The 20913-nt window shown below is 53.2% G+C and overlaps 1 protein-coding gene across 2 annotated transcripts; it reads left to right on the top strand.

The window, feature by feature from the left end:
- The first annotated feature begins 1460 nt into the window (after nt 1-1460).
- On the top strand, nt 1461-20890 carry ORC5 (origin recognition complex subunit 5). Of its 2 annotated transcripts, none has more exons than XM_032972379.2 (15): nt 1461-1697; nt 5472-5642; nt 6115-6207; nt 6870-7073; nt 7856-7930; nt 11262-11373; nt 12928-13058; nt 13264-13312; nt 14120-14210; nt 15683-15735; nt 16079-16191; nt 17139-17186; nt 17876-17986; nt 19413-19525; nt 20206-20890. In XM_032972379.2, the coding sequence occupies exons 1-15, from the start codon at nt 1488-1490 to the stop codon at nt 20249-20251; spliced, it is 1620 nt and encodes a 539-aa protein (XP_032828270.1). In that variant the 5' UTR covers nt 1461-1487; the 3' UTR covers nt 20252-20890. The 2 variants fall into 2 exon arrangements, with proteins under 2 accessions (XP_032828270.1, XP_032828269.1); XM_032972378.2 differs by having other exon boundaries at nt 1465-1697; nt 5466-5642.
- The last annotated feature ends 23 nt before the right edge of the window (nt 20891-20913 follow it).

Genomic DNA, 20913 nt, shown 5'->3' with positions numbered 1-20913 from the left:
TTGTGTGGGTCTGTTCCTGTACTACGTTGACATACCCAAGAAGGTTGTGTACTGCTACCTTCGTATTTGTTTTGTGAATCAACGTCTGTGAGTTTCGCTGGTGCCGCTAGCACCGATTCCTTCTCCGTCACGAGTGCGTGAAAACACATTACCTCGTTTATCAGAGACAGTTTCTCGCCCGTTTCTTTTCCGAATTTTTCCTCATTCCATAATCTCCGTCTGTCTGCCTGTGCGAGAGGGTATGAGTCCAGTCTCGCTATTTCTGTAGTTTTTACATCGTGTTCGCTTTTGTCACATTTTATCAAGTCCTTAAGTAGTTTCCCTCGATGTGTCCCAATGTCATCGATACGGCTCTCCTCCGATCCACTCAAAAAATTCCTCTTAATCCTAGCATCTCTGGCATTCCACTTCAGAGTGCGTATCATAACTCAGATGTCGCTGCGAGACTTCCTTCCCGCGGGGTAGGTGCCGCAGAGTCGCCGGACACCCCGGCTCGCCAGCAAAGGGGCAGTGCACCAAGCCGAGAGTGCAGGCAGATCTCCGTCTCCCGTGGTTCTTTCGGTAAAGTCACGTAGGTATGAAATAAAATAAGTTAAATCACGACGTTTCAATTGCAACGCAAGCAATCATCTACCCCACACCCCCATCCCTCCCTCTACCCCCTTGCTCCTCCTCCCCCTCTCTTACCCTATATAACTTCTTACCACGGCATCTCCCTCCCACTTCAGCAACAACAAAAAATGTTCTTGCTGTGGTTTTCCCACCTGATGACGATTGCTTGTGTTGCAATCGAAACGTCACGTGATTTATTTTATTTTATCTTCTAACCTACGTGACTTTACCGAAAGAACCAAAGAATATGGATTCCTGAGTCACGAAAACTTCAAATCTAGATTAGATCTCCATCTGTTGCATCTCCTTTCCCATGGCTTTGAGCAGGGTGCCATCCTGTAACCTTGGCTCGTCAGGGGGGTGGTCGAGTGTACTCATCTCCATCTATTTGCGATCCGTACGGGGATTGAGTGTTGCCCCCTCGCACGCGAATGTTTTCTCCGGGTGCTCCGGTTAACCGCCCCCTGCCTCGCACATCCACACACCTAGAAGCAATTATTCTTTGGCCGATAACAGCTCGACACACAGAGGACCGCAGAACTTGGACAGTTGCTGCCATTCTTCGCGCTCCTTCCGTGGTTCCTCCTCGTGCCCCTGAGTCGTCTGAATCTTGTCGGCGCGTCACTGTGTTGCGCGTTATGAGCAGCTGACATTCGCATTTGCAGGTCTTCACTTAATAAGTTTTATTTGACGCCGAAGCCTCCGAATCCCAACGGCGCGATGACGTCACGCCTGGGAACGTCCCACCCCCACCTCGTACGGTGACGTCAAGAGACGTCCTGTTTTACGCGATGACGCCGCGACGACCGGTTTTACGCGATGACTTCACGAAGCTTCCGTCCACGCGTTGACGTCACTACGCCAGCTTTTACGCGATGACGTCACGACGTCCGCTTTTACGCGATGACATCACACCCACCAGTTTGTCGGCGGTAACATTGCAGAAATGCTTCAGCTTCACAGCGAATTTACTCTCAATAAGAATAATAAACGTCAGTGATATTAACGTTATCGCGATTACAGCAACTCTGAACCCCCCTCGGCTAGAAACGCTGCGTGGAGAGTCGGGAGAGGCGATCGCCGTGGTGAGTTCGCAGGCTTTGTTCAAACTAAGTTTGGGCGACTTCTGCAGCCGCATCACATGGGGGTTATTGGTGTTGCCAGGGTTCGCTCCCGCCATAGGAACGTGGAATGCACACTCGTGCGGGCGTTGCTTGTCGGGCACGGGGGTAGGAAACCCGAAGAGTCCAGCGAGCAGCTCTCAGGGGGAACACTGCGGCTTCATTGATTATCGAACCTCGGCCACCTGAGGCCTGTCCCTTGGTATCGATACGAGTCTATGGGTCCCTCTGTGAGTCTGGGTCCCTCTGTGAGTCTGAGTCCCTCTGTGAGTCTGGGTCCCTCTGTGAGTCTGAGTCCCTCTGTGAGTCTGGGTCCCTCTGTGAGTCTGGGTCCCTCTGTGAGTCTGGGTCCCTCTGTGAGTCTGGGTCCCTCTGTGAGTCTGAGTCCCTCTGTGAGTCTGTGGGTCTCTCTGTGAGTCTATGGGTCCCTCTGTGAGTCTATGGGTCCCTCTGTGAGTCTGGGTCCCTCTGTGAGTCTATGGGTCCCTCTGTGAGTCTATGGGTCTCTCTGTGAGTCTGGGTTCCAATGTGAGTCTATGGGTCCCCTCTGTGAGTCTATGGGTCCCTCTGTGAGTCTGTGGGTCCCTCTGTGAGTCTGAGTCCCTCTGTGAGTCTATGAGTCCTTCTGTGAGTCTGGGTCCCTCTGTGAGTCTATGGGTCCCTCAGTGAGTCTATGGGTCCCTCTGAGTCTATGGGTCCCTCTGTGAGTCTATGGGTCCCTCTGTGAGTCTGGGTCCCTCTGTGAGTCTATGGGTCCCTCTGTGAGTCTATGGGTCCCTCTGTGAGTCTATGGGTCCCTCTGTGAGTCTGGGTCCTTCTGTGAGTCTATGGGTCCCTCTGTTCGTCTGGGTCCCTCTGCGAGTTTGGGTCCCTCTCTGAGTCTATGGTTTGCTCTGTGAGTCTGGGTGCCTCTGTGAGTCTGGGTCCCTCTGTGAGTCTATGGGTCCATTTGTGAGTCTATGGGTCCCTCTGTGAGTCTATGGGTCCCTCTGTGAGTCTGAGTCCTTCTGTGTGTCTGGGTCCCTCTGTGAGTCTATGGGTCCCTCTGTGAGTCCATGGGTTTCTCTGTGAGTCTATGGGTCCCTCTGTGAGTCTATGGGTCCCTCTTTGAGTCTGGGTCCTTCTGTGAGTCTATGGGTCCCTCTGTTAGTCTGGGTCCCTCTGTGAGTTTGGGTCCCTCTGTGAGTCTATGGGTCCCAATGTGAGTCTGGGTCCCTCTGTGAGTCTGGGTCCCTCTGTGAGTCTATGGGTCCCTCTGTGAGTCTATGGGTTCCTCTGTGAGTCTGGGTCCCTCTGTGAGTCTATGGGACCCTCTGTGATTCTGGGTCCCTCTGTGAGTCTATGGGTCCCTCTGTGAGTCTGGGTCCCTCTGTGAGTATATGGGTCCCAGTGTAAGTCTATGGGGTCCGTCTGTGAGTCTATGGGTCCCAATGTGAGTCTGGGTCCCTTTGTGAGTCTATGGGTTGCTCTGTGAGTCTATGGGTCCCTCTGTGATTCTGGGTCCCTCTGTGAGTCTATGGGTTGCTCTTAGTCTGGGTCCCTCTGTGAGTCTATGGGTCTCTCTGTGAGTCTATGGGTCCCAATGTGAGTCTGGGTCCCTCTGTGAGTCTGGGTCCCTCTGTGAGTCTATGGGTCCCAATGTGAGTCTATGGGTCCCAATGTGAGTCTGGGTCCCTCTGTGAGTCTGGGTCCCTCTGTGAGTCTGGGTCTCTCTGTGAGTCTGGGTCTCTCTGTGAGTCTATGGGTTGCTCTGTGAGTCTATGGTCCCTCTGTGAGTCTATGGGTCCCTCTGTGAGTCTGGGTCTCTCTGTGAGTCTATGGGTCCCTCTGTGAGTCTATGGGTCTCAATGTGAGTCAAGGGTCCCTCTGAGTATATAGATCGATTCGTGAGGATATGGGTTCCTATGTGAGTCGGGATCCATGTGATTCTGTTGGTCGGAATTTGAGTCTTTGGGTCCCTGTGTGAGTCTGGATCAAGATGGAAGTCTGTCGATCCCAAAGTGAGACTATGGGACTCTATGCGAGTCTGTGAGTCCCTATCTGAGTCTGTGTCCCTATGTTAGTCTATGGCTTCCCAATGTGAGACTATGGGTCTCTATGCGAGTCTGTGATTCCCTATGTGTGAATGATTCCCTATACGAGTCTGTGAGTCCCAGTGTGAGTCTATGGAACCCAATGTGAGTACGGAACCCAATGTGGCTGGCTCACCAAGCCCTATTTCAGTGCCCTATTTGGCCCTCGGTAACGGAATAACTTCAACAGATGCATAAATAATATCGTGGCCTTCAAGGAAACAATAGGCGACGTTTCAGGCAACAGCCCTTCATAGCACATGTTAGGCCATACTGCGTAATGAAAATATGTATGCATCCCTGGTTACGGTGTTAAGTTTGGGGGTACGGGTTTGGGGTTAAGGGGTGTAAGGTGTCAGGGATAGGGAATTATAATTAGGGGTCAGATGTTGTGATTGAGTCTTTGGGCTTACGGTGTTGGGATTGGAAGTATGGGTTAGGGAGTTAAGAGTTTAAGGTGTCAGGGATAGGGATTTTGGGGTTATGGGTTCGACATCAGAGGTAGGGGTCTGATGTTGTGCATGGTCAACCCATACGGTTTACCCAGTATTCTTGTACAGGAAAATTGAGTTTTCAGGTCCATACGGTGTATAGCCGTTTCAATACGGGCAAAAAGATGTTTGAAACAATTTCTATTTTTATTTCTCCCTTGTGATGGGAATTTGCAGGATGAACGTTATCGCTTTTATAAGGGTTACCAGGTGATCAATAAGGTCTGAATTGGTCTGTAATAAGGTAGGAACTGATAAGGGGTTGACAGATATGTAAATGACTCAATTGGACATTGTGAACAAGAACTTCATAGCTCATCGGATTGTTCCAGTCTAAGTAAAGATTCTGATTCTGAATAGAATGTTGGTTGGGGCTACCAAAGCAATTCTGAAAAGTAATATCGGCTGAAAAAACTTTAGTGTATAAGTGCACTGAAAGTTTGACTGCTTTAGTCACCGGGACTCGGATAATAATGATGAATACCACAGACTTATGCTAAAACTCCACAGGTTGTCATCGACTAAGACTGTGACTAAAATATAAAACGCTGACCAAATTAAAACTGAATGGGTGAGCCAGTGAGTGGGTGTGTGAGTGATTGGGTGGGTGTGTGAGTGAATGTGCGAGCGAGTTATTCATTGGGCAAGTGGGCATTTTAGTGAAGGAGAGAGTGAGTGAGATGGTGAGTGACTAAGTGGGTGGGTGTGTGAGTGATTGGGTGGGTGAGTGGTTGCGCAAGTGAATAGGTGTTTTAGTGAGGGAGAGAATAGGTTAGTGGATGGGTGAAGAATAATAATAATAATGAAAATGTATAATGCTCATTCCACCCTAGGATCCCAATGCGCACTGCATGAAAGCAGGAAACAGAACCAGGGGCAACCGACCAAACTAAAGAGAGATGGGTTTTCAAAGCAGATTTGAATCTATCTACCGACTCATGATTTTCTGATTTCAAGTGGCAAAGCGTTCCATAGATTTGGGTGCCATGCTAAGTGAGTGATTGAGTTGGTGGGCGAGTGAGTGCATGGATTCGTGAGAAGAGGGGGGGGCGGGCGGGCGAGCGAGTGAGTGGGTAAGATTTGCGCAGGTTGTCGTCGGCCCCACAAATACTTTCGCCGACCCTAAAGCACGCCGCCGGCTCTATTAACGCCTCGCTCACTGTCTTGAGGCTCAGGAGCCGGCGCCCCGCCTGCGCTTGCGGTTTTGGCGGGCGGGCACCGCCCTCGAGTGGCTGGTGCTGCCACGCGCGAGGATGGAGGAGGAGGTGGAGACGCTGGCGCGGCTCGGAGCGCTGGCGCCGGGCCGGGAGGCGGTGCTGCGCACCCTGCTGCAGCTCTTCGGACAGGTGTCCCTGCGTCCCGTCGCTCATCGCGCTCCGCTGAGCAGATCACTGCGGGGAACTGGCGTCTGTGCCGGAGCGCCTGTAATCCTCCACTGGAGGAGGCAGCGAGGGTTGGTGGATCGCGCAAATCGCGAAACTCCCCCGTCCCTGGGCTTGCGTGGCCAGGACGGCGAGTGGGTTAACATCCACCTGTACAAGGAGCGGGTGTTGGACGCGTGGATTTTCACCGTGCACTCCGGTGTCCTCCCACATGTATGAACACTCGTTCGTGGAGTTGGCCAAGATATCTCGGTGTAGGACCCACAGAGATTGGGCAATAGACGGTGTCAGTTCTGACTGACTTCTACGTTTGGCAACGATTAAATCAAAACGGGGGCATGAGATGCAAATGGTATGAAATTATGTTGTATAAACAAATGCTTCTATTATTCTTATTATTGCTGCTTGATACTCATCATTTTTTCTATAATTGCAGCCCGAACACTACTCCTACCCCTCCATATTTATTTACGGAAACACGTCGACCGGGAAGACCCACGTCATGCAGACGCTTCTGAGAGAGCTTCAGGTATGGCTCCGACTGATCGCGGCAGAAGCCAGCTCGGGTCATCGACTCGCGATCTGAAGGACCGCGAGTTCGAATCCCCGGTCAGGGTTTCGACTTTATGATTCTGCACATAAACGTCTTTCTGCTACTTTAGTGTTCCTTGGTGATTCTACCGAATCTATAAACTTTAAACTATTTTAAAGTTCACTAGGTAAGGCCCACTGAGCTATGTAGCTTTTTTTCAAAGAGACCTGGCCACAAATGATAGCTCAACGAAGTGGCTTATCACGTGGACATTTATAGCAGCCAAATACTCTAAACGCATTTTGATTCTAAATGTGGAGGGAAAATCCGAAGGACCCAGAGAAAAATCCACGCGCCCTCGGGGAGAGAGAGACACGCAAACTCCAAATACACAGCAAGTGTCAGGGTCGGGATCAAACCCACAACCTCCTGTATACCAGGCGAGTTAGTTAACATCTCGTCACCATGGCGCGTTTTTCCCTGTTGGTAGTCTGGCTGAACCATGGTTGCATGACTCCATATTTCCTGACTAAAATGCAGACGAATTCCACATTACCACATCAAAAGCCATATGTGTGATTCCACTCCTCCACAACCACAGGTACGGTTTAACCGAACGCCGCCGCCACCGCTCTATCTCTCCCTCTCTGTGCCGCCAGCTGCCGCACGCGTGGGTGAGCTGCGTGGAGTGCGTGTCGCCGCGCCTGCTTTTCGAGCACGTGCTGGATCAGCTGGTGGGGCTGTGCCCCGACAGAGCCAACTCCGCCCACCAGCGCTGCGACAACCTCAGCATCTTCACCAGGGCCTTCCGCGCCGCCGTCACGGCCGCCCAGAACCGGCTGTGCGGGCGCACGGTCTACGTGGTGCGTGGCCGAAGGTCGCATCGCACGATGCCGTGTGCGTTCGGTGTCATGTTCGTCGTCGTGAGCATCGTCAGCAGCAGCGGCAGCCTCGCTGTCAGCAGCAGTACCGAACACAGGGGCATTTGGTCTTCGTCGTACGTGGCCAAAGTTCGCTTCTTACTGGCACTTGCCGGCAATGGCTATCATGGTCATCGTCATTGTCTATCATGGTCGTCATCATGGTCATCACCAATGTCTATCATGGTCATCACCAATGTCTATCATGGTCATCACCAATGTCTATCATGATCATCACCAATGTCTATCATTGTCGTCATCATCGTCATCACCAATGTCTATCATGGTCATCATCAATGTCTATCATGATCATCACCGATGTCTATCATTGTCGTCATCATGGTCATCACCAATGTCTATCATGGTCATCACCAATGTCTATCATGGTCATCATCAATGTCTATCATGATCATCACCGATGTCTATCATTGTCGTCATCATCGTCATCACCAATGTCTATCATGGTCATCACCATTGTCTATCATGATCATCACCGATGTCTATCATTGTCGTCATCATCGTCATCACCAATGTCTATCATGGTCATCATCAATCTCTATCATGATCATCACCGACGTCTATCATTGTCATCATCATCGTCATCACCAATGTCTATCATGGTCATCATCATCATCATCGCCAATGTCAGCTGCAGCGGCTCCTGCTGCCGCTATGAAAAAGGGACAATGCACGTTGACTCGGCGGCGCGATTCCTTCCTGTGCAGGTGCTGGACAAGGCTGAGTACGTACGGGACATGGACTCCGGTCTGCTTGGTGCGTTCCTCAGGCTGCAGGAGCTGGTGAGTCCGCCGCACTCATCACCGCACGTCGCCAACCCTTGCGAATTGTGCGCGAGTGCAGGGGGTCGGAAACCTGCGGCTCCGGAACCGCACACGCGGCTCTTTAAGGACTGCTGGCTTCGTGACGTCATTTAACGAGGACCCCCACCGTCTCTCGTGTTCACCGCACGGTGCATTGCGGCTCTTGAATTGTTGAGTTTCTTTGCGAATTCGAAAAAAAATGTCTCTTCTCGTTTATTTTTGTTGCCAACCCCTGCGTTATGTTATGGCCAAGTACCTAAACCCTTTGACATCTCGCGACGGTGGCTAGGAGATGTTAACTACCTCGCCCGGTATACAGGAGAGCGTGGGTTCGATCCCAACGCTGTTCGCCTGCTGTATATTTGGAGTTTGCGTGTCTCTCTCCCCGTGGTCGCGTGGAGTTTTCTCCGAGACCTCTGATTTTCCCCTCCAAATTTAGAATCAACATCGCGTGTTTAGAGTTTTTGGTTGCCGTAAATTACTTCAACATGGTAAGCCACATCGCTGACCTATCACTTGTGGCCAGGTCTCCTCTGAATAAGAGCTGTCTGGCTCAGTGGGCCTTACCTGGTAAAATAAAATTTAAAAAATTGTTTATAGTTTAGTTTTAAAACGATTTTCAAAGCTTATTTTCATCGGTCGTGATCAGTCCACTGCTGGATGACGCCCTCCCCCAAGCTTCTGCCATCTTCCGCGGTCCTGCGATGTAACGCCCTGTCCAGCGCCTGCTGCACACGCGCTGATTCCATCGCTCCATCTCTTCGGCGTACGTCCTGTCGGAGCGTTCCGCTCCCTGGCTGCCACTCCGTCGTGATTCTTGACCATCGGCCACTGCCGTCGCTTGCAGCGACATGTCCTGCCCAAGCCTCACTCACTTTTATCAGCGGTCCCGACGATGCCAGTAACCTGCTTTTGTTATCTATTTTTATTTTCGACCAGGCAAGGCCCACTGAGCTATTCTTTTTAGAAGCGAACCTGCTCATCGCAAATGATAGCTCAACGAAGTGGCTTATCATCACGTGGTAATTTATAGCAGCCAAATACTCGACATTTAGAATGAACCGGAGGACCCGGAGAAAAATCTACACGGGCACGGGGAAAGAGAGAGAAAGAGATATGCAAACTTCAAGTATATATCAGGGGTCGGGATCGAGTCTACGACTTCCTGTATACCAGGCAAGGTAGTTAACATTTTGCTGCCGTAGCGCCCCATATAATCCGATGTGTTCCTCTTTCCGTCTTAGAATGTTTTAAAAAAACGCAACAGCACAGCACGTTTGCGTTGAAAATCGGTAGGTTGTAATAGGGTTTGGAAATGCCTATGGGGACCCGTTTGCCGGAATCAAGATATTGAATGACAAATGAAGCTTTACACTTTCTGGCATAAATACGGGAGATGTTAACACCAGAAAGCTGTTTTCATCATTCAATATCTTAACACTGGCAAAGGGCTCCAATGGATATAGCTGCCTAACCGAAGCTACTAATGCTTTGGTGATTGCATGGTCTTTTGTACTCCATAAGAGAGGTTTTTTTTGGGTTAGATCGCGTAAATATAAATGTGTCATTAAACCCGCCACCACACGACGCAGCCAATTAGAAGGTTTGTCGCGTAAACAGAACATGCCATTCGTTACTAGTACAGCACTAGTGTATAAGGTAGTGTATTGTGTATAGTGTAGTATATTGTATAGTGTAGTGTATCGTGTAGTGTATAGTAGTATATTGCATAGTGTAGTGTATAGTATAGTGTATAGTAGTGTAGTGTATAGTGTAGTGTATAGTGTAGTGTATCGTGTAGTGTATAGTAGTATATTGTATAGTGTAGTGTATAGTAGTGTAGTGTATAGTGTAGTGTATAGTAGTGTAGTATATAGTATAGTGTAGTGTATAGTAGTGTAGTATATAGTGTATACTAGTACAGCACCACACCGGTGTATTGGAGAGCACATCCACAAACATTACCAATCTGATTTTTGATTTAAAGCTTTCGTGACTGCATGGATTCATCTTCTTGGTTCTTTCGGTAAAGTCACGTAGAAGGGAAATAATAAAAGAATAAAAATAAAACATAATAAAATATTTTCTTTCGTTTTATTTTTATTATTTCCCTTCTACGTGACTTTACCGAAAGAACCAAGAAGAAGATTACCAATCTGAGCACGACGTTTCGCCAGTAATTACAACCGGCATCATCAGGCGACAGCCAGATTTGTTCTGTTCACATTTTGGCAGCCTTTGGTCTCTATCACTGGCAAGACAAAGCCACGAAAGAGGCTTTCTCCGGTGCAGGCCAATCAGTCTCGAGGGCAGCGCACACATCTTCCAAGCACGTTGCCATTTGTTTCCCACAAGTGTGTGTGTGGTTACTGTAGGCTGTCATCTTCTACGATGCCAGAAAGGGTGCTTTAAAAACAAAAACCGCACCTCTGATTGCCACGGTTGGCTACGTGCGGTGAGAAAGAAGTTTAACATACAGTCATGAGGCATACATGAAGAGCCTAGCGCTTACATCGGTAGCGTTGGCAAAGGCGATGCTGATGGAGCGCCTTCAGGCTTCTAAATTAAACTATTTAACAATTTAACAATTTTTTTTATTTTACCAGGTAAGACCCCACTGAGCTATGTAGTGGCTTGTCACGTGGAGATTTATAGCAGCCAAATCCTCTTAAATGCGTGATGTTGATTCTAAATGTGGAGGGACCCGGAGAAAGGTCCATGCAACCACGGGGAGAGAGAGAGACACCCAAACTCCAAATATACAGCAGCAGGCATCAGGGTTGGGATTGAACCCAAGACCTCCTGTATACCAGGTGAGGTAGTTAACATCTCATAGCCACCGTGATGATGATGAGAGAGAGAGACACCCAAACTCCAAATATACAGCAGGCATCAGGGTCGGGATTGAACCCAAGACCTCCTGTATACCAGGTGAGGTAGTTAACATCTTGCTACCACCCCCCCAATGACCGCACAGGGCTTCTAGCCAACTATGGCAATAGGAGGTGCGGGCCTCTAGCCCTGCGCGGTCACAGGGCTTCTGTGCGGTTAGAGGTCACAGGGCTTCTGTGCGGTCAGAGGTCACAGGGCTTCTGTGCGGTGAGAGGTCACAGAACTTCTGTGCGGTGAGAGGTCACAGGTCTTTTGTGCGGTGAGAGGTCACAGGACCTTTGTGCGGTCAGAGGTCACGGGTCTTTTGTGTGGTCAGAGGTCACAGGGCTTCTAGCTTCTAGCCCTGTGCCGACATGCCACGACCAGGGCGGCATAACCACGTCACCCCCCCACCGTCCCGCCGATCCGTGCCGCGCAGACCGAGTGCAACGTGACGGTGGTGCTGCTCAGCGAGCTCGTGTGGGAGAATTTCCGCGGGGATGCTGGTTTCTACGAGCCCATCACCCTGCACTTCCCCGTCTACACCAAAGGTGTCACCCCCCCAGTAGACGTCTTCACGATTTTCCGTGCCGCAGTCCGTTTCTCTCGTTTGTGCAGTGCCTCGGTCGTACTGTCTGAATTGTACTGTCCCGTTTGTAGCGTCTCGTCGTGCCTCACCCCACACTTGGCTCGCCCCACGCTCGTCACGTCTTACCCCACGAGATGGTCGTGTGTCTCGCCCCACGCTCATTGTGTCTCACCACGAGTACGTCGTGTGTCTCGCCCCACGCTCATTGTGTCTCACCACGAGATCGTCGTGTGTCTCACCCCACACTTGTCTCACCCCACGCTCATTGTGTCTCACCACGAGATGGTCGTGTGTCTCGCCCCACGCTCATTGTGTCTCACCACGAGTACGTCGTGTGTCTCGCCCCACGCTCATTGTGTCTCACCACGAGATGGTCGTGTGTCTCGCCCCCACGCTCATTGTGTCTCACCACGAGATGGTCGTGTGTCTCACTCCACGCTCATTGTGTCTCACCACGAGATGGTCATGTGTCTCACTCCACGCTCATTGTGTCTCACCACGAGATGGTCGTGTGTCTCACCCCACGCTCATTGTGTCTCACCACGAGTACGTCGTGTGTCTCACCCCACGCTCATTGTGTCTCACCACGAGATGGTCGTGTGTCTCGCCCCACGCTCATTGTGTCTCACCACGAAATCGTTGTGTGTCTCACCCCACGCTCGTTGTGTCTCACCACGAGATGGTCGTGTGTCTCACCCCACGCTCGTTGTGTCTCACCACGAGATCGTCGTGTGTCTCACCCCACGCTCATTGTGTCTCACCACGAGATGGTCGTGTGTCTCACCCCACGCTCGTTGTGTCTCACCACGAGTACGTCGTGTGTCTCGCCCCACGCTCGTCACGTCTTACCCCACGAGTACGTCGTGTGTCTCGCCCCCACGCTCGTTGTGTCTCACCACGAGATGGTCGTGTGTCTCACCCCACGCTCATTGTGTCTCACCACGAGATGGTCGTGTGTCTCACCCCACACTCGTTGTGTCTCACCACGAGATGGTCGTGTGTCTCACCCCACGCTCATTGTGTCTCACCACGAGATCGTCGTGTGTCTCACTCCACGCTCATTGTGTCTCACCACGAGATGGTCATGTGTCTCACTCCACGCTCATTGTGTCTCACCACGAGTACGTCGTGTGTCTCGCCCCACGCTCATTGTGTCTCACCACGAGATGGTCATGTGTCTCACCCCACGCTCATTGTGTCTCACCACGAGATCGTCGTGTGTCTCACTCCACGCTCGTTGTGTCTCACCACGAGATGGTCATGTGTCTCACCCCACGCTCATTGTGTCTCACCACGAGTACGTCGTGTGTCTCGCCCCACGCTCATTGTGTCTCACCACGAGATGGTCGTGTGTCTCGCCCCACGCTCATTGTGTCTCACCACGAGATGGTCGTGTGTCTCACCCCACACTCGTTGTGTCTCACCACGAGATGGTCGTGTGTCTCACCCCACGCTCATTGTGTCTCACCACGAGTATGTCGTGTGTCTCACTCCACGCTCGTCTCCTTGCCTTCAGGGGAGCTGCAGCAGATCCTGTGCAGAGACCAGCCCTCGGAGGTGACCTCTGACCTCTACACCACCTACGTGAACATCCTGCTGGGCGTGTTCCACACAGTGTGCCGCGACCTGCGCGAGCTGAAGCACCTCGTGAGCGATGCGTCTCCCGCACGCAGCCAAACGCCAAACACCAACGGCAAACACCACCAAACAACGGCAGACACCGCCACTGTCGTCGTCGTCGTCGTCATCGTCGTCATCGTCGTCATCGTCGTCATCGTCGTCATCGTCGTCGTCGTAGTAATAGTCACGAGCGTAACAACTGCTTGTGCTTTTCTCTCTATCCTCGCCACAGGCCGCCTTGAACTTCCAGAAGTTCTGCGAGCCCCTGCAGAAGGGTGAAGGTGAGAGAGCCCCGAGTGGACGAGAGCCAGATGCATGAGCCCTTGCCCCCCCCACCCCACCCCCCCACCCACTCTCCCCGCACCGGGGTACGGTACCAGCGCCGGTCTGCTCTCCGTTCTGCGGTTAACCGGACGCCACGGCTGCTGACACATGCTCCCATTGCCTGGCGGCGAGCGGGCAAGCTGCTCACGTGACGGAACTTTTTACGTAACGCTCGCCGTTTGTGAAATGCCGGAGGAGTTGGAAGGAAGGCAATGGTTGAGGCGATATCTGCGGCCGCCTGGAACGCCCTTCCGATATTAGAAAGCCACTGGGAGCTATGCGCTTTTAAATCTAGAGTGAAAAGCGATTTCTTTAGAACTGATTTTTGTGTTAAGTTTGTTGTTATCCTTCCCGCGCACCTCCGATTAGCGCGGTTGGCAACGTACTGTGCGAAAGAAGTTTGACATATGTACGTACCTAACCAGCCCCCCCAAACCCCCCCCCCTGGGGATAAGTGGATGGATTTGCCTCACGCCTCTATCGCGGATAACGGAGATGCCGTACCGCAAATGACTTATCTGAAGTCACCAATAATTATAATAATAATGGGTTTTCCCGGAGCCCTACAGCTGCCGCCAATAGGAGTCGCGGATAATGTGGCGCGGCGGATAAGAGGGGGGAAAAGCCCTCCCATCACGTGGCGATCGTCGCTCGTCAGCGTCGCACGTGCCGGCCATTGTCGTCACCGAATTGCGTCCGTCCCCCCTCGCCCCCCCCCCGCCCCCCCCCGCCCCCTCGCCCCCCCCGCCCGGACGTCGTTGCAGCCACGGCGACGGACGTGCACAAGCTGTGGCGGAACATCGAGCCGCACCTCAAGAAAGCCATGCAGACCGTGCACCTGCGGGAGGTCTCCAGGTGCGGCAGCCAACGCAGCGGGGGGGGGGGGAGGGGGGGGCCCGACTGTGGGCTGGCCGAACCCACGGCCGCGACGTCTCCTCGGTGCGACCGCGCACGCAGGCAGGCAGGCAGGCAGCAACCGACTGCCTACCTGTGGATGTGAAACGCTCGTTGATTGGCTGAAAACATCTCGATATGTGGTGCACCGCAGAGCTTGGGGAGTTGTTGGCAGCGCCGGCTCGCCCCCACCGCCACTGCGGGTGCGGAGTTACGAGCCGAGAGGTTGCCTTCACTATTCCCAACTTCCCGTACCCGCCCAACGCTCTCGCTCACCGTTAACCACCCGCCGCCACTTTTGCCATCGTTTATTTGACCCATCGTAGTGTGCGTTGTCCACGACCTTGGTGAATGCGCTGAACACGTTTGTTGTTGTTGTTGTTGTTATTTGTACGGCGGGAATAGCTGTGATGAGATGAGCTGATGAGAAGCACGGGCCCGTGTTACGTATGAATTAGAATAAGATCAGACAGTGATTTCTTTGCAGCTCGAAATGAGCATCGAGACATCCGGAGATCCTCTCCTGTTGTACAGCCCTGCAGAGGCAGCGGTGGAAATTCCACATTCCTGTGGTTGAGTCTCGTCTCTCCACAGGACAACCGCTGTTGACCCTGGAGGCACGATGGGTTTGGTGGAGTCAACCTCCAGCCACGATTTTTACTCGCGACCTTCCCATGAGCTTAGCGTGTTGAGTTTGCCGAGCCAGTGATAATTGCCGCGTCAAACACTCGCACTCACGTGGCTGTATAATTTAGTTTGGCTGTGTTGGGTGGTGGAGGCTCTTGCGAGAGTTAGCCGCATCATTTCTTGGCCTTAACCCAACTACAGTAAAACCTTTTATTGCGAGCATTATTCGTTCCGGAAACGTGTTTGTAATCCAAAGCACTCGTATATCAGTTGTGTGATCACGTGACGCTCGGCAGACAAAGCGTACACGTACACTACTCGTATTGCAAGACCCTCGATCGTTTATCAAATTAGTATTTATCTAAAATTTTTGCTCGTCTTGCAAAACACTCGCAGACCAAGTTACTCGCAATCCAAGGTTTTTACTGTATTTTGAAGCTTCCCATTGTGAGCCTTACTATTGTGACCCTTCCTATTGTAAACCTTACTCTTGCTAACCTACCGATTGTGGGCCTTACTCTGGGTGAGCCCGCTCTAGGGACCCCTTGACTTGTCTACAAACCCACACAGGGTTCCCTGGATAGACCTCTTTCCGCGAGCCCACGGCCTGACCACACTCACCTAAGAGGCCTTTATATTTGTCCACGCACATATATATAAACACAACACACACTCGTTGACCCAACCTCTGAATTGTCAGAGGGCTGGTAAACCTAGCATGAGACGCTGCATGCTCAATTTTTCGTGTACTTGCTCGCCAACGCTGTCGCGTGCAACCGCCGTCGTGTGTACCCTGTTGTGATCAGCGCGCAGTGGGAGAAGATACAGCAGCAGCAGGAGGACGCGACGCAGATCAAGGGTACGTCCTGTGCTCGCACCTCCCGGCTAGCACGCGGTTGGCTACGTACGGCGCGAAAGAAGTTCAGCGTACACGCATGCGCACGCGCATGCACACGCGCATGCACACGCGCGTCCCCTGGCGACGCCGGTCGTTTGCAATCGGCAGCGAAACGTCAAACTCAAATCGTGCAGCGGGTGCGGCTTGGCTCTCTTAAACGCCTCCGGTGTCCTGAAGCGGCAGCCCGATTGGCACGCTCTGCTCACGTGACAAACCTTTGCCAATTGGCCGTGTCGGGGGGGAGGAGGAGGAGGTGGTGGGTTTAATGGCGGCGGTGGCGGCGGTGGTTGCTCTCCGCGCTCAGGCCCGTCGGTGCACGCCCATGTGGAGCTGCCGTTCTACTCCAAGTTCCTGCTGATCGCCGCGTACCTGGCCTCCTACAACCCGGCCCGGACGGACCGACGGTTCTTCGTGAAGGTGCGGCTCAGGATCGGAGTCTTTATTTATCCTGGAGAAATCCGGCTGAGCTGCGAGGGTGCCACGGTGGCTGGGAGGTGTCAGATACCTCGCCCGGTATGCAGGAAGTCGTGGGTTCGATCCCAAACCTGACCCCTGTGTATTTGGAGTTTGCGTGTCTCTCTCCCCGTGGTCGCGTGGATGTTTCTCCGGGTCCTCCGGTTTTTCGCCTCCACATTTAGAATCGACATCACGCGTTTAGAGTTTTGGCTGCTATAAATTCTCACGTGATAAGCCACTTCGTTGAGCTATCATTTGTGGCCAGGTCGCTTCTGATAAAGAGCCATGTAGCTCAGTGGGCCTTTCCTGGTAAAATGGAAATGGTAAATAGCAGGTAGGGCCCACTGGGCTATGTAGCCCTTTTTCAAAAGCGACCTGGCTATCGCAAATTATCGTTCAATGAAGTGGCTTATCATCGTGGAAATGTATAGCAGCCAAATACTCTAAACGCACGTCGATTCTAAATGTGGAGGGAAAAGCCGGAAGACCCGGAGAAAAATCCTCGCGAGTACAGGAAGGGAGACACGCAAACTCCAAATATACAGGCGTCGGGGTGGTGATCGAACCCACGACTTCCCGCATACGAGGCGAGGTAGTTAACATCTAGCCACCGCGGGGTGTGGATGCGTCACAGGAGACCTGGTATCCACGACCGCACCTCACAGCTGTCCTTCCTTCATCAAGCCGATGCTGTGCGATCGCCCTGCCACGAGAATTTACCGTGAATTTACCGTGAAGGTTGGCGAAGCGGTGGAGGGTAGGCGTGGACATTCGCAGTTTTGATATCAAACTCGGATCGCTGGGTTCGGGTTCTTAGTGCGGCACTTTAACCACTTGATCACGTTGACGATGTTGACGATGTTGACTACGTTTACGATGTCGTTGCTGCTGCTGCTGTTGCGTTTCAGTTCTCCGAGAAGAAGAAGAAGAAGAAGACGTTCGTGAGGCGTGAGAAGGTGAGGGCTCTTCGTGCCGTCCCGTCCCCTCCTCGCCCCCTCCGCACATCACACGTTGAGGCCCGGGAAGTTCAAGGGTCGGGGAGACGATGAGCCGGCACCTGGGTTCGAAATACCGGGTTTCAGCTGCCCGTCATTGAACCGGGTTTTCAGGGTTTATAGCGGCGAGTCCATGATCTCCACGGCTCGCTCGCCCAAGCGACTGCTGCGCAAAATGAAAAAGAACCCGCGAGCACGTTCAGTTTGGTCGCGCGCTTATTTTGGCTGAGGTGCCGAATCGTCGGACTGGCGCCGTACGCATCTCCCGAAAAGCTCTCCCATCGCCACGGTGGCATGTCGCTTGCACGACGTCACGCCTACGTCACGTCTACATCACACCTTCGTCACACCTACATCACACCTACGTCACGCCTCCCCCCCACCCAGGACGTGTATCCCGCGCGGGGCAGCGCTAGCCGAAGCCAAAATAGAATGTGCAACGTTAACTGGCATTAGCCAACACATCCCAATGCTGCACGTAGGGGCAACGTCACCCCTCCCACCCCCCCCCCGCCTCTCACTGCGAATAACTTGGCAGGACCCCCCTGAAAACTAGTTTTGAAACTCGCAAAACAAATGCGACGTGGACTATCGCCGCCCCAACCGCTGACCGCCCCACCACCAACCATGTCCTCCTTCCTACCTCCCAGACCAGCAACCACCTCATTGGGCCCAAGACCTTCCCGCTGGACCGCATGATGGCAATCTTCTACAGCATCGTGGACGGACGCGTGGCGCCCACCGCCAGCATCTTCTCCCAGGTACGGCGGCCCTGCAATTCCGTACCGGGGGGAGCGTACGGCACGGCTGGCAGTCCAGTCCAATCGGGGAGCCTTCCATTTAGTCGGTGGAGGATGGCGGAGGTGGGTGGGGGGGGGGGGGATTCCTCAGAAATCATCGTCGTTTTCATCGTCATCACCTGCCGGATGAAGGTATCCCAAAGTGGTCGCCCCCCCCCCCCCCCATACCTCTGATTAGCAAAGATCCCCCATGTAAATCTTGACTTACAGCTTTCGTGACTGCAGGAATTCATATTCCTTGGGTCTTTCGGTAAAGTCACGTAGAACAAAACAAAATTAGCAAACAAAATTAACAAAAACTACGAAGTTTCGATCGCAACACAAGCAATCGTCATCTTTTCTCCTCCTGATGACGATTGCTTGGGTTGCGATCAAAACGTCGTAGTGTTTGTACATGTTTTTGTTCTACGTGACTTTACCGAAAGAATATGAATCCCCCATATACCTTTAACACACTGTTAGGGCAAGCGCTGTTAGCGAGCACCTATGAAGGCCGACACGGTACACGGGGGGTTGGTTGGACAGCACCACGCCCGACCGCCTTTGTCTCCCCAGTGGCGATGTTTACACACCACACCAGGTACTCATTTGAGGCTCAGTCGACCTAGGGGAGGAGGCCCAGGACCGGTTCAGATAATTGTCACTGGTGTTGGCCGTGAGAATCGAACTTGGGTTGCCAGGTTCGTAGCGCAGCGCGCTAATCGCTGCTGCACCACTCCCCACATACACACATATACGGAGTGCTTATGGGGCCATCGTTTTTAATGGAAAAAGAACGGATAACATGATAACAAATGCAATGTTAATAGCTTCAAACAGAGTCTCCCACTTGTTCGCCATCATTGTCAATGCGTGGCCTAGAATCTTCTCCAGGTGGTCTCAAGAGCCCGGAGGCAGCAGCACATTTCACGTGGCATTGTTGCAAATTCTCAGAAGTGTTCGCATTTTTTTTGCTAGCACCCTGTACATCCATTTCTCGGGGTCTCGAGACGCAGTGATCCCGTTTAGCTCCCGCGTACGGGCCGAGTTAATCGTTCCATCTCTGTGGCGCGACGTAACCCACGGGCGTCTCGTCTCCTTTGGCTGTCGCTCTGTCCTCATCCGTTGTCGTGAAGTGGGCGAGGTGGGCAGGACAAAGGGGGCAGTTGCTCTACGCTCCGAATGGATCCCTCACCCCGTGGCGCGACACCGATGGCACAAATCGGCGTACAAACAACTTCTCGCGATGGACCGTCGCCTCCCGCGGGAGGGCTCGTGCGAGTGAGAGCGCGCCGCTTGAAGGGTTCCCGGGAGTAGTTCTGCGGCGTCCTGTTCCGCGGGCGGCTCGTTCTCCGCGAGAGTACATATTTTTTTTCCATCCGGGCGCGCCCGGTCCCTCCTCCCGCAGATCTCGTCGCTGGTGAGCCTGCAGCTGCTGACGCTCGTGAGTCACAGCGACCAGATCGACAGCCCCAAGTACAAGTGCACCGCGTCGCTCGACTTCATCCGCGCCATTGCCAGGTACAGGGCCCGCCGGCGACCACGACGGATGCAGCTCGCTCGCTCGCTCTCGCTTACTCTCTCGCTCACGCTCACGCTCACTCTCTCACGCTCACTCTCTCGCTCACTCTCTCGCTTACGCTCGCTCACGTGCGCAGCCGTTCCCCCCCCCGCGCTTCGTTGGGCCCGCTCGATTTTGACGCTCGCGTAGCATTCATCGATGAGCCGTTGGTCGTCGTTACTTGAACGGCAGGGTGGCGCAGCGGCATCACTTGCAGCCCACAGCAGGAAGGAGACCTGGGTTTGATCCCGGACTCGGGCGCCTCTCTCCGTGGAGTGTTTGTCTTCTCCCCCTGTTTTGCGTGGGTTTCCTCCGGGTTGTCCCGGATCCCTCCCGTAGCTAAAAAAAGAAAGGCGCACATCGTTGTGAACTGGTATTGGGCCAAAACATCGCAATGCTAAACCCCATGTACCTGCAAATTATTCGATTGGGATTTCACACGGCAGCAGCGTCACCCCCCCCCCCCCCCCGACTGTGGAAGCTTGGCAGGACCTCCCTGAAAAAAAAGTCTCGAGACTCGCTGCGGCTCTGCGGGGATAAGCAAGTGGAATCATAACGGTATTAATAATAATAATGATGATGAGTTTGAGGGAGATGTCTTGATGGCGCGCACGTTTGTCAAATTATTCCCCCTTTCCAGGACGGTAAACTTCGACGTGGTGCGGTACCTCTTCGACTTCGTGTGAGGACGATGGCGGGGCGGGGCGGGGCGAAGGGGAGCCGCCGTCGGACACAGCACGGTGGGGGGCGGGGGGTGGGGGGGGGCGGAGAGGTCAGCTCGACCGATCTCGCTCGCTCCGGGGAGTCCGCCGACAGACCGACCACAATGCGGCAACTCTCCCTCGCCGCGTCCGTGCGTCCTGACGGCGTTGTAGCGCAACGCGTGCGTGCGTGCGTACGTACGTGCGTGCGTGCGTGCGTATGCATCCGCTCTATAAACCGTTTGGGGGGGGGGTCTCCGGACGAGTACCTCCGGTCGCGCTGCGGTGCTGGCTCGTCTCGCACGGCCGTCGTGCGCGTCGGTTGTAAAGGAGCGGGAGCCGGAGGACGAGGAGGGTGCAGCAGACCAACCAATAGGGAGAGGCTCTTGATTTGTTGCCGTGTACCCCTGGGCCTTGTGCTCCAGGCTCGTCCGACGCCAGTTTGAAGTCACTTTGGGCGGAGGGCTCTCGCGACGCACCTGACTTGCGCCGGAAGCTTCGCCTCGCGCCGGAAGCTTCCGACTCGCGCCGGAAGCTTCCGACTCGCGCCTGGCAGCCATGTTTAGTTTTATGATCGCCTACACGTCGGTATCGCAATTCGTAATAAACGACCATTTTGCAGAATGTTTTTTTCCACGAGCCGCTTT

Source organism: Petromyzon marinus, chromosome 48 (genome assembly GCF_048934315.1).
Source record: "Petromyzon marinus isolate PM22_M1 ecotype Great Lakes invasive population chromosome 48, UKy_Petmar_22M1.pri1.0, whole genome shotgun sequence".
Classification (NCBI taxonomy): domain Eukaryota; kingdom Metazoa; phylum Chordata; class Hyperoartia; order Petromyzontiformes; family Petromyzontidae; genus Petromyzon; species Petromyzon marinus.
The sequence above is the reverse complement of the archived record's forward strand: the minus strand, read 5'-3'. Positions and strand labels throughout refer to the sequence as shown.

What these genes read in the sequence shown, in the direction of transcription:
- ORC5 (XM_032972378.2), top strand. Translation starts at nt 1,488, where the DNA reads ATGACGTCACGACGTCCGCTTTTACGCGATGACATCACACCCACCAGT. An exon ending in TGCTGCAGCTCTTCGGACAG is followed by an intron (nt 5,643 to 6,114) that starts GTGTCCCTGCGT and finishes CTATAATTGCAG; the next exon opens with CCCGAACACTACTCCTACCC. An exon ending in GGACGCGACGCAGATCAAGG is followed by an intron (nt 15,736 to 16,078) that starts GTACGTCCTGTG and finishes CTCCGCGCTCAG; the next exon opens with GCCCGTCGGTGCACGCCCAT.